The sequence below is a fragment of the Pogona vitticeps genome, chromosome 1 (assembly GCF_051106095.1).
Source record: "Pogona vitticeps strain Pit_001003342236 chromosome 1, PviZW2.1, whole genome shotgun sequence".
NCBI lineage: Eukaryota > Metazoa > Chordata > Lepidosauria > Squamata > Agamidae > Pogona > Pogona vitticeps.
The window spans coordinates 250,380,767-250,394,205 of NC_135783.1; the positions used below are offsets into that span (position 1 = coordinate 250,380,767).

Below are 13,439 nucleotides of genomic sequence, written 5' to 3' on the forward strand. Positions count from 1 at the left end.
CATGAGTAGATTGCTGTCATAATTTCCCTATATTCTGCCTGGTTTGCTTCCTGAACACCCTAGACAGTGATCAGCTATTTCACCGTTTGACCGTATTCATCTTATCTTAATAGGAATATATACTGTAAGTACACTTTTATTTTGGAGATGAAAATAAATATAGCTCTGTCAGCCTGACTCATAACTAAGCTGAGGTTATCTGTAAACACAGCAGACTACATTGTATTTTGATTCATAGTTGTTTTTAGTAAAAAGATACAAATAATAGGCGACACATTGCAGAGCCTCTTTGTAAGAACATGAGTCATGCTACATCAAATCAAAGGCAATCTAAAGGATGGGTAATCCACAAATGATTCCCCAGGGACTTCCAAACTTCTTTTGCTGTTATCTCAGATTACTAATAGGAGAGAAGAGGACACTTTGGGGGTAACTACCTTGACAGATAATAAGAGAATTGCTCTTAGACTGAAATGGTCAATTTTGTATTATTTTCTCTTGGCTATACATTGCACAAGTCTATGAAAATTAGCCCAGAGTTTTCTCCCCTAGTCTGTCTTTTTTCCTTTGTTGCTGGGGCTTCTACTCTTTTTTTTTGCAACAAATGCATTGACATTAGTTCAGACAGTGTGATTGCTTGAGTTCCCCTCGACCAAGCATCCTTGCTTCCAAATTCAGCATTTTGGCTCCCACAAATTCTGTTCCACATCTATCTCCCCCATCCAAAGTGCCCTCTAACTTTTAGCTCTGCTGGGTGTGGGTCCACCTCTTGCGTGCGTGACACCACCCCCACCCCTGCACACTGGATTCTGTCGCAACTGGAACCTAATGCGATTGCTGCATGAAGGGGAAGACAGCTGTGCAGAGGGAGGCAGAGGCATGTGCACGCATGTGCGTGCCCAGCTTAGAGGGAACTTCACCCCCATCATTAATAAAACAGAGGATGTAGCTTTCCATTTTGAAGTATTTTGAAAAAGAAAACCTCACAGAAAAGGGGTCTGTCAAGCCCCCTTTTCAGTCAAATTGCTGCATGCCTTTTTTGCAAGATAACATTAACAGTCTTTTGTTTCTGCCACATCTTTGTTCTTACTCATATCGAATAGCCCAGGTAAACGACAAGTTCTATTTGAATTTTGAGTTGATAATAAGTGGATAATAAGATATTTTACTAAAATGTAGAGATTTACTGCAAAGCATTAAAGATGTGAAGCTCAGTTGGAAAGGATGGTCTTCTTGTTCTCTCCCCCCCCAAAGAGTTAGTGTGAGTTGTTTATGAACCATGCCCTCTGGCTGACCATTTACTCTCAGTATATATGGATATTCTGGATGTCCAACATGTAGTCCTAGCATATAACCTTCATTGTCTTTGCTTGTCACTCAGAACTACTGAATTGTTAGGATTATGGTACTTTTAACATGATCAATATAAGTTTCTTGTAAATTAAGTGAAAATCCTGTTAATTTTTGTTTTATGGAACACTTAATGAAAGTGAGAGCTTTTCATTTAGTTCTTTACATTTTCCATAACTAGATACAATGTCATAAATAATCTATATAGATTGGATTCCATTTATAGAATCATTGAACTCTGAAAACTAATGTGAACTTTTCACAGTTTGACTTTACTGTATCTGACACTGTCTAGTTGTCTAATAATTAAAATTAAGATTTATCTTGTTACTCAAGGAGAAATTGAATTCATGCTTGCTGTAAACCAAATATAATAAAACTTTGTATCAAAATTTTGATACAAAATTTATATGCCGCCCACACTACCTCTGGGTAGTGTGGGCGGCATATAAATTGAATAATATAAATTGAATAAATAAATAAACTGAATAAATAAAATGCAAACTCTGTCATAACATGTTTAATTTTGATTGGTCCCACATGTTATCATTAAATAAGGCATTTGCTCAACATGGAGTACATTCTGCTCCCTTTCTGTGACATATAATTCTATTTTGTTAAAACAAATGACCCTGTATTTCTCCCAGTGGGGAGAATATGACATAGAATCATCCCTGTACTTGTGCTGTGCTTCAGAGCTGCCCCGGTGTCTTTGAAACTTAGTATTTAATCAGAAACAAGACCCTTTTTCTTTCCTCAAACCAGAAGCAGGGCAAATAGATGATGAATGTAGGTATGAGCTTAGTAGTGAGACAAACAAAACTTAAATATGATATTGAGCTCAAGGAGTTCTGTAACTCAGTGGCCTTTCTAAGAGGTCTGTTTTGCATGTTTCTTCAACTATCAAAGGAGTTGTTGAATGTGGGTTTTAATAAGAGTTGTATTTTGTATAAAACAAATATATTTTTTCTTCTGCTTCTAAATCTTGACATGAATTTAAATAGCTTGCCTATTAATGACAGTGATCTAACATATTACTGTTGTATGAATAGACATAATAATTCTTCAGTGTTATCAAGGTTAAGTGTTTTCAGATTAATCATTAGTAATATATTTCTGGTTTCAAATGATCTGTGAATGTTCAAAGAAAACTGGTTTAATAATAACATCTCATCTTATGAGCAAATATACACTGATAATGTTTTGTTCTGATTTTTTTTCCAGAGGTATTGTTGCCAGCATATTAGTTTTCTTGTGTTTTGGAGTCACTCAAGCTAAAGATGGGCCATTTTCAAGACCTCATCCAGGTAATCAAAATTGCTCATGGCATAAAAAAATCCTTAATAAATAATATTAGTTATATTCACATGTAAGCTTGCAGGCGTTAGTCCTGCCTCGTATTGTAGTTTCATAGAAAATTCATTAATACAACATACATGGAACAAAAGCATAGTACTGAAATTCTGAGCTGAATTAACTCCATGGACTAAGCGTGCAGTCAGAGAGGGTGGAATCCAATAAAGTTTTTATATTCATGGATCTGCTTGTCTCAGCAGAACCAGAATGGGGGCAGTCTGTCTCCCCATAACACTCTCAAACCCTTGGGGAAAGATTTGTTAGATTTTATGGGAAGCACATGTTGAAAGTAATGCTTAAAAAGTCATGTTGTATGGTACATTATTGCAGTAATGGGTCTTGAAAGTCAAAGACAAAGTAAAGTAAGTTGTATTGGACAGTGGAGCTTACCACTGAATACTCATTGAACTCTACTATTTGCCATTTAGCTTCTTGACAAAGAGATTAGGGATGTGTCAGCTCTACCATCATTTTCAGTATCTTTCTCTTCTTGTTTGGGTTGCACAGTAAGTGAATTCTAAACTGAATGGTAATACAGTGGGGTCTTGACTTGAGAACTTAATCCGTATTGGAAGGCGGTTCTCAAGTCAAAAAGTTCTCAGGTCAAATCTGCATTTCCCATAGGAATGCATTGAAAACCATTTGATCCGTATCTGCTCTTTTCCGTCCATAGAAACTAATGGGAAGCTGCTATTCTGCCGTCAACCACTAGAGGGGGATATTTTTTTTTTCCCTTAGGTCAAGAACGGTTCAGGGAAGGCAGGGAAAATACAGTCCAGGCAGTACAGTACCAGGCAGTCTGAAGACTCCCAATCCACTCTCTAAACGCTAGGAGGAGTGAGGAAGCAGACAGGCACCCTTTTCACTGGCCAACAGTTAACTGAAAGTTCCAATTTTGCACTTTCCCTGCCTCCCACGTGTTTTTTTTCAGTTCTTAACTCAAATCTAAGTATGTAAGTCAAGTCAATATTTTCCTATGAGAGTGGTTCTTAAGTCAAAATGTTCTTAACTCAAGCCGTTCTTAAGTCAAGACCCCACTGTATCAATCCCCCAGTTGCATATTTATCATAACCTAAATATCTCAGTTTGTTGTCCTCTGAACATTAATCTGAGGTTAAATCACTGATCAGATCACTGGATGTGGTAGAGCTTAAGTCTAATTTAACTAGTTTATGCTTGGATTTTATAGCACATGAGAATTTTATCAGCATACCTGAAGAACTGCATGTGTAAAAAAATCAGGGAACATAAGAGATTGTGGTGAGTGGAAAAATACACAATTTGTTGGGTTCCTGTCTCCCTTTTATGCCCTGAACTGATTATATCTGAGAAAGGTGTTTTATCCTTCCACACATACACCCATAGTTATTTTGTAGTGGAGGGTAGAGTGATTACCATACTCTTGGTCATATTCCACTTGGTCCTTCTCTTCACTGACCCCAACTGTCCTAGGGAACAAATATTTCAAACTCTACATCAGTTGGAATCTCTTTCTGATCCACACCTGGGCCATCTCCCGGTAACTCCCCTTTGCAGCTTGTTCTGTTTTGCTTTTGTTCAGGGTATTAATATTTTTGCTCAACATGTTTTTTATTTCTTCAGTTAGAAGTACAGTAGACATACTTTTATAGGTAATTTCCTGTAGAGAATATGTAACTCTTCTGGCAATACTGGTTTCATTTTAGCCATTTTTAACATACTTTTGTAACAGTAATTTCCTTACTGAAGAAATTAAGAGTTAGTGATTTTGTATACCTTGGTACAGCAATCAATATGTATGGGTATGAAAGCTGGACAGCAAAGAAAATGGACAGGGGAAAACTAGATTTGTTTAAAATGTGATGCTGGCACACTTGTTGCTGATACCCTGGATTGTCAGAAACACAAGCAAGTGGGTCCTAGATTAAATTAAGCCTGAACTATTTTTGGAGGCAGAAATGTTGAGGTGTCCTACTTTGAGCACATCATGAGAAGGCAGGAAAAATAATAATACTGGGAAAGGTGGGAAGCAGTAGGAAAAGACAAAGACCAAATATGAGATGGACTTATTCCCTAAAGGAACTACGGGCTTGGGTTTACAAGAGTTTTGCAGAGCAGTTGAGGACAGGACATTTTGGAGATGGCTTATTCATAGAGTTGCTGTAAATTGGAGGCAACTTGATGGCACATTACAACAACTTGTATAATCTGTTTAGGAGAATTTGCAAGCCAGAACGGGTCAGAGGAATAAGTGTCCAGTTTTCACTCCTGAGTTAAGCACAATTTGATATTACAAATGTAACGGCAATTACTTAAATCAGGGGTCTCAAACACGCGCCCCGGGGGCCATTTGCGGCCCGCCGGATGATAGTTTGTGGGCCCCACCTTGCCTGCCCCCCAAAGCGCCCACGTGTCCTCTGTTGTCAAGAGTTTAAAAAAAAGCGTCACCTCGCTTGCCAGCTCTCTCCCGAGACAGCGCCTCTATTTGCATGCGTGCATGCGCACACAACTGTGGGCCCCCCGCCCCATTCTGTTTAATTTTGCAGGTACTGATGGGTGCTTTTCTCCTCTGGCAAGGCGATTCTGTGAGATTTTTTTTTTTAATTGTATGTCGTCCCCTCCCCCCGGCTAGGCGGTTGCTTGCGCTCCCTCCCTTCTCCGCTTCTTCGTCCTGCTGGTGGTGGTGGTGGTGGTAGTGAACACGGAGCCAGGGAGGGGGTCGTGGCCGGCGACGAGGGCTCGCATGCCCCTCCTCCTCGGAGCCCCAGCTGGGCTAAAGAAACTCCTGGGCAGCTTCCTTGGGCTCTTGCTCCACTTGGTGGAAAATCTGATGCGGCCCAGCCTCACCCAGACTCTGCCTCCAGCAGCCCCCAGGTAAATTGAGTTTGAGACCCCTGACTTAAATGCTCTCTACAACTTGCAGCACATAAAATGGAACATTGGCCATTATCCTAACTTGAGTTGTGAAGGAGAAACAGTTAATGACAGTAATAGAATGGAAAGTGAAGGAGCAAATTGACATTGTAGAGAAATTTTTCTAAGTAAGGATACATGTGTATTACTTAAGAGAGGCTAGATCTGTTGCTTGGACTTCATATGAGTGCTTGTCAATGTTACATTATTTGTATGCATTCTTTTTGAGCATTTGAAAAGCATACACAGGTACTTGTTGTGCTATCTTAAATGCTTTCTCCCCACTAGACATTTTCTGGGGCAAGGAAGTAGTGTTGAGCATTCCAATTTCATAGCAGAATAACTTTTCCTATCAAGGATGGGACTGGAATTACAAGTCTGAGCATTTTCAGCAGGAAAAAGACATTATGCCCACTGGGTATTTGTGAGGCAAGCAGCAAAAACTAGTTAAAAACTTTGTGGATTTGAATGGGCATTCAGATAGGGACACTTTTATTTTCCATATCTCTTTTGCATACCTTGCCATCTGTAGTGCTCATTATGCTGTAATGCTCAGGCACATTAGAGCAGGGGTCCCCAACCTTTTCAGGACCACAGACCAGCTGAGGAAGGCGGGGCACCCCTCGCCCTCATGTGCACATGTGAAGGAGCGCTCTCTCTCAGGCAATGCACAAAGTGGTGGTGAGTGCATGCATGCCAGGACACAAGCAATCGCTCCCCCACCCCTTCGCACATGTGCCAGAGCACCCGTCTGCACGCCCCTCCACCCTTTGCGTGGGCGCTCCGGCGCATGCGTGAAGGGGTGGGGGATTGGTCACGCCATCACTGGCATGTATATGCACAAAGCAGCTGTGGGGAGGGGAGTGCATGCGGGGCGGAGGTCTGTCTTCATGGCCCAGTCTGGCTCAGGCCACGGACCGGCACTGGCCCATAACATAACAGGTTTAACTCCCAGATTTGTTTAGCTAATAAGGATTATAGGAGAAAAAATTGTTAAGTCTCTAATGCCAAAGTAATACCAAACTTACTTCATTGAAGTGTGATTAAATGTCCAATTAGTGTCCAGTTTTTTTCTGGTTGATTAGGGAGTTTCCTGGTTCAAAATGGGGGCAACTGCTGTCAACAGGCTTCTCCCCCATTTCACCACCTCTTTAGGGTGGTTTACCTAAGGTGTCCCAAACAAGTCGGAATTCAGCCTAGAGAATGGAGCTCCGTCCTCCTGCTGCTCTCTCGTTGCAGCGTCATACCGGAAGCAGAACTTGTTTTGTGATGGCCTGTTAGTTGCTTGCTTGCTTGCTTGCTTGGGCCGGCCTGCCTGCCTGCCTATCTACCTGCCACCTGTTAGAGCAAAAACGCTATTTAGGCATTTTGACAATAAGTTAAAATACATATTATATGACCAATAGTGTTAAAAACACTAACAGCATAAAAACCAAATGACAACAAAGGCGTGTGTGTGTTTAGTCGTTTAGTCGTGTCCGACTCTTCGTGACCCCATGGACCAGAGCACGCCAGGCCCTCCTGTCTTCCACTGCCTCCCGGAGTTGTGTCAGGTTCATGTTGGTTGCTTCGCAGACACTGTCCAGCCATCTCATCCTCGGTCGTCCCCTTCTCCTCTTGCCATCACACTTTCCCAACATCAGGGTCTTTTCCAGGGAGTCTTCTCTTCTCATTAGATGGCCAAAGTACTGGAGCCTCAGCTTCAGGATCTGTCCTTCCAGTGAGCACTCAGGGTTGATTTCCTTTAGAACTGATAGGTTTGTTCTCCTTGCAGTCCAGGGGATTCTCAAGAGCCTCCTCCAGCACCACAATTCAAAGGCATCAATTCTTCGGCGGTCTGCTTTCTTTATGGTCCAGCTCTCACTTCCATACATCACGACAGGAAAAACCATAGCTTTGACTATTCGGACTTTTGTTGGCAAGGTGATGTCTCTGCTTTTCAAGATGCTGTCCAGATTTGTCATCGCTTTCCTCCCAAGAAGAAGGCGCCTTTTAATTTCAGGGCTGCTGTCTCCATCTGCAGTGATCATGGAGCCCAGGAAGATAAAATTTGACACTGCCTCCATATCTTCCCCTTCTATTTCCCAGGAGGTGATGGGACCAGTGGCCATGATCTTAGTTTTTTTGATGTTGAGTTTCAGACCGTTTTTTGCACTCTCCTCTTTCACTCTCATTACAAGGTTCTTTAATTCCTCCTCACTTTCTGCCATCAGAGTGGTATCATCTGCATATCGGAGGTTGTTGATATTTCTTCCGGCAATCTTAATTCCGGCTTGGGTTTCTTCCAGTCCAGCCTTCCGCATGATGTATTCTGCATATAAGTTAAATAAGCTGGGGGACAATATACAGCCTTGCCGTACTCCTTTCCCAATTTTGAACCACTCAGTTGTTCCATGACCAGTTCTAACTGTTGCTTCCTGCCCCACATATAGGTTTCTCAGGAGACAGATAAAGTGGTCAGGCACTCCCATTTCTTTAAGAACTTGCCATAGTTTGCTGTGGTCCACACAGTCAAAGGCTTTCGCATAGTCAATGAAGCAGAAGTAGATATTTTTCTGGAACTCTCTGGCTTTCTCCATAATCCAGCGCAAGTTAGCAATTTGGTCTCGAGTTCCTCTGCCTCTTCGGAATCCAGCTTGTACTTCTGGGAGTTCTCGGTCCACATACTGCTGAAGCCTACCTTGGAGGATTTTGAGCATAACCTTGCTAGCGTGCGAAATGAGTGCAACTGTACGGTAGTTGGAGCATTCTTTGGCACTGCCTTTCTTTGGGATTGGGATGTAGACTGATCTTTTCCAATCCTCTGGCCACTGTTGAGTTTTCCAAACTTGCTGGCATATTGAATGTAGCACCTTAACAGCATCATCTTTCAAGATTTTAAATAGTTCAACTGGAATGCCATCACCTCCACTGGCCTTGTTGTTAGCCAGGCTTTCTAAGGCCCACTTGACTTCGCTCTCCAGGATGTCTGGCTCAAGGTCAGCAACTACATTGTCTGGGTTGTCCGGGATATCCACATCTTTCTGATATAATTCCTCTGTGTATTCTTGCCACCTCTTCTTGACGTCTTCTGCTTCTGTTAGGTCCCTCCCATTTTTGTCTTTTATCATGTTCATCTTTGCGCAAAATGTTCCTCTAATATGTCCAATTTTCCTGAACAGATCTCTGGTCTTTCCTTTTCTGTTATCTTCCTCTATTTCTTTGCATTGTTCATTTAAGAAGGCCCTCTTGTCTCTCCTTGCTATTCTTTGGAAGTCTGAATTCAAGTTTCTGTAACTTTCCCTATCTCCCTTGCATTTTGCTTCCCTTCTCCTCTCTGCTATTTCTAAGGCCTCGTTGGACAGCCACTTTGCTTTCTTGCATTTCCTTTTCTTTGGGATGGTTTTCGTTGCTGCCTCCTGGACAATGTTACGAGCCTCTATCCAAAGTTCTTCAGGCACTCTGTCCACCAAATCTAGTTCCTTAAATCTGTTCTTTACTTCCACTGTGTATTCATAAGGGATTTGGTTTAGATTATACCTGAGTGGCCCAGTGGTTTTTCCTAATCTCTTCAGTCTAAGCTTGAATTTTGCTATGAGAAGCTGATGATCAGAACCGCAGTCAGCTCCAGGTCTTGTTTTTGCTGACTGTATAGAGCTTCTCCATCTTTGGCTGCAGAGAATATAATCAATCTGATTTCGATATTGCCCATCTGGTGATTTCCATGTATAGAGTCGCCTCTTGTGTTGTTGGAAAAGAGTGTTTGTGATGACCAGCTTATTCTCTTGACAAAACTCTATTAGCCTTTGTCCTGCTTCGTTCTGAACTCCAAGGCCAAACTTCCCTGTTGTTCCTTTTATCTCTTGGCTCCCTACTTTAGCATTCCAGTCCCCTAGAATGAGAAGAACATCTTTCTTTGGTGTCAGTTCTAGAAGATGTTGTAAATCTTCATAGAATTGTTCAATTTCAGTCTCCTCAGCAATGCTGGTTGGTGCATAAACTTGGATTATTGTGATGTTGAATGGTCTGCCTTGGATTCGTATTGACATCATTCTATCATTTTTGAGATTGTATCCCATTACAGCTTTTCCCACCCCTTTGTTGACTATGAGGGCTACTCCATTCCTTCTACGGGATTCTTGTCCACAATAGTAGATATGATAATCATCTGAGCTGAATTCGCCCATTCCTGTCCATTTTAGTTCACTGATGCCCAGGATGTCGATGTTTATTCTTGCCATCTCCTGTTTGACCACCTCCAGCTTCCCAATGTTCATAGATCTTACATTCCAGGTTCCTATGCAGTATTTTTCTTTGCAGCATTGGATTTTCCTTTCACTTCCAGGCACGTCCACAGCTGAGCGTCCTTTCGGCTTTGGCCCAACCACTTCATTAGCTCTGGAGCTACTTGTACTTGTCCTCCGCTCTTCCTCAGTAGCATGTTGGACGCCTTCCGACCTGAGGGGCCCATCTTCCAGCGTCATATCTTTTAGCCTTTTGTTTCTGATCATGGGGCGTTCTTGGCAAAGATACTGGAGTGGCTTGCCATTTCCTACTCCAGGTGGATTGCGTTTAGTCGGAACTCTCCACTATGTCCTGTCCGTCTTGGGTGTCCCTGCACGGCATAGCCCATAGTTTCTCTGAGTTACTCAAGCCCCTTCGCCACGACAAGGCAGCAATCCATGAAGAAGACAACAAAGGCAGTTTCCCAATAACATCAGGATAGGAGGTAAACAGACATTTAGAAAACTACTGGAGCCATACTTTATTGAAAAGCACGCGACTCAAGGTGACAAAAAAATCTTCATCTTCCAGAGCGTTGACATGCCTGCTCAGAAGCCAATGTGCTGCTGTAGCAAAAGTTGACAGCAGTGTGTATTAATGTCTGACAAAGTGGATGTGTCCACAAAAGCTTACATTACAATATAATAGTTGGTCTTTATGGTGCCACATGTTTTTGTCTTTTTTGTCTTTTGTTTCATTTCATTTGCTTTTGCCTGATATGACAAAAGAGGGTTGTATCCATGCACTTAGAATTTGAATTCAACTTGGACAAAGCACAGTGGAGAGAGGAAATGCAAAAGAAAGAAAATACTGTAGTAATGTTTGTTACTTCAGATCTCTTCACCTTGTTAAGGTGTGCATCCAAAAAGAGGTTATGTACAGGGTTTAAAAAAGATTAAATGTATGCAAAATGTTAAAAAAATTCTAGAAGAAAAAAATTAAAGTAAAAATAATATAGGCTTAAAAGTACAGTGGTGCCTCGCTTTACGATTGCCCCGCATTACGATGAAACCGCATTATGACAATCGTTTTGTGATCGCAATTGCGATCGCAAAATGATGATCTGAATGGGATTTTTTCGCTTTGCGATGATCGGTTCCCTGCTTCAGGAACCGATTCTTTGCAAAACGACGATTTTCCTTCAGCTGATCGGTGGTTTCAAAATGGCCATCGGGTAAATAAAATGGCTCCCCGCTGTTTTCTGGGTTGGATTCCTCGCTGCACAGGCACAGAAAATGACCACCCTATGGAGGATCTTCGCTGGATGGTGAGTTTCCAGCCCATTGGAACTCATTGAAGGGGTTTCAATGTGTTTCAATGGGCTTTTTATTTTCGCATTACGACATTTTTGTTTTACAGCAATTTCGCTAGAACGAATTAACGTCGTATTGCGAGGCACCACTGTAAAGATAAAGGGTCCCCTTGACATTTAGTCCAGTCGTGTCTGACTCTAGGGGGCGGTGCTCATCTCCATTTTCAAACCATAGAGCCAGCATTTTTCCATAGACAGTTTCCGTGGTCACGTGGCCAGCATGACTAGAACGGAACACTGTTACTTTCCCACCATGGTAGTACAGTGGTGCCTCGCATATCGATGTTAATCGGTGCAGCAAAAATAGCTGCTAAGCGATTTCGTTGCTATGCGATTTAAAAAACCCACAGAAACGCATTAAAACCTGTTTAATGTGTTCCTATGCGCCTAAAACTCACCTTAAAGTGGAGATCCTCCATATGGCGTCCATTTTTGCTGCCTCTTAAGCGAGGAATCCGTCTCTGAACACAGTGGGTGGCCATTTTTTTAACCCGGCGGCCATTTTGGAACCGCCGATCAGCTGTTTTAAAATCGTCACTTTGCGATGATCGGTAAGCGAAACAGGGACCCGATCGTCGCAAAGCTTCGTTGCTATGCGGTTTCGTTAAGTGAGGCACCACTGTACCTATTTATCTACTCACATTTGCATGCTTTCGAACTGCTAGGTTGGCAGGAGTTGGAACGAGTGACAGGAGCTCACTTCGTCATGTGGATTCGATCTTACAACTGCTGATCTTCTGACCTTGTAGCAGAGAGGCTTCTGTGGTTTACCCCCCGCAGTGCCATCATGTCCCTATATAGTCTTAGCAGAGTAAAAATGAAGCACCAGGGTCAGGAAGCATTTACCTAAGAAAAAGTTCTGTCATGTACTTGTGAACAACGCAGGGGGTCTTTTTTCAGGTATCTGTAGAAAGAAAGGAGATATTTTGTTCATCACAGGTCCTGTACCTTTAAAAATCTTAGCATTCATTCTGTCTTTCCAAGTTTGTTGTCTTTATGGAGCTGTTAAATATGTCTGTGAACACTCTTTCCCAAAATATAGGCTGATTGAAAAATACGGTTTCCTGGAAATACTTTATTTACTATTGTGGCATTCGCCCATGTCATGAATATTCGTATACCATCTGCATAGACCAATGGGATTGCTGGAGGGGCGGAGTTACGAAATATAAGCACCTCAGCAGGTGGAGGGGGGAGTTAGGGAGTTAAAGAGATTGAGAGAGTTTTCGAGTTTGGGCGGGGGGAGTGGTGTTTGAGATTCGATAAAGGAGAATGTTTAAGAGTTAACAACATTGCTTGTTTTGTTTACACCTGTAACAATAAACAATTTCTCTGATTCTTTTAAAATGACATATGGCCTGGAACTCGATTCTTAATAATAGGTATTGTTGATCTAATCAACTGGTGGCAGCTGAAAGACATGTAGCCTGAGCTCTTAGTTTGGTGAAACACGGGCCATGTGGGGATCATGATAACTATAAAATATATTGCTGTTCTGTAACTAACTGAAAATATATTCTGTGATAAACCAATCTGTTTTATATATATTTTCATTTTGTTTGTTTGTTCCTTTAGCCTACTGGAGGTTTTGGTTATGTGTCAGTGTTGTGTATGAGCTTTTTCTCATCTTCATACTCTTTCAGGTAAGAATTTTTAAAATGTGCATCTTAAACTTTAGACACTATGTTCATTAGTAATTAGTTCTATTGCCATTGTTCCACTTAGAGCAGGGGTCCCCAACCCCCAGTCTGCGGGCTTCCTTGAACTGGGCCGCGGACATGGATCTCTGCCCCCCCCGCATGCATGCACGGTGCGCGTGTTGTGCTTGCGAGTTGGCGTGTCACACGGGCATGGGCGTGAGTGCGAAATGCCCCTCCGCAAGCGCGACACGCCCCTCCGCAAATGTGGGGGTGCACCCCACACACAGAGCCCACACCCCCAACTGGTTTGAGGTCCAAAAATGGTTGGGGACTGCTGACTTAGAGGACTTAACCCCTGTGCTCATGGGGTTCCAGTATTGTCCATTTTGATTTATAGTACCTCTCGAGGGTCTGACGTAGAGGTGTTTCTTATTGCTGATTATTGCAACTTTTTAAAGTGGATATGCTGGGGCCTTAAGACTTTCTGTATACTGTTAAGTTCTTGCCCCATAATAATACAATTTATATAATTAAATTCTCACTGGCTTCTGTATTGCGCAGTGCAATAAGATGCTCCAGTGGGAAATACACTTTAGAGCATTCTTGAAAAATGAACAAGAGGTATC

General features: G+C 42.1%; 1 protein-coding gene across 2 annotated transcripts in view; it reads left to right on the forward strand.

Annotated features, from left to right (window-relative positions):
• Positions 1-13,439, forward strand: part of PTDSS2 (phosphatidylserine synthase 2) — a 66,713-nt gene that overhangs the window by 27,762 nt on the left and 25,512 nt on the right. For both annotated transcript variants that reach the window (XM_020784087.3, XM_072985569.2), the window contains exons 3-4: positions 2,575-2,657; positions 12,749-12,816. In XM_020784087.3, the coding sequence (XP_020639746.2) occupies positions 2,575-2,657; positions 12,749-12,816 (151 nt within the window). The remainder of the gene's footprint in view (positions 1-2,574; positions 2,658-12,748; positions 12,817-13,439) is intronic.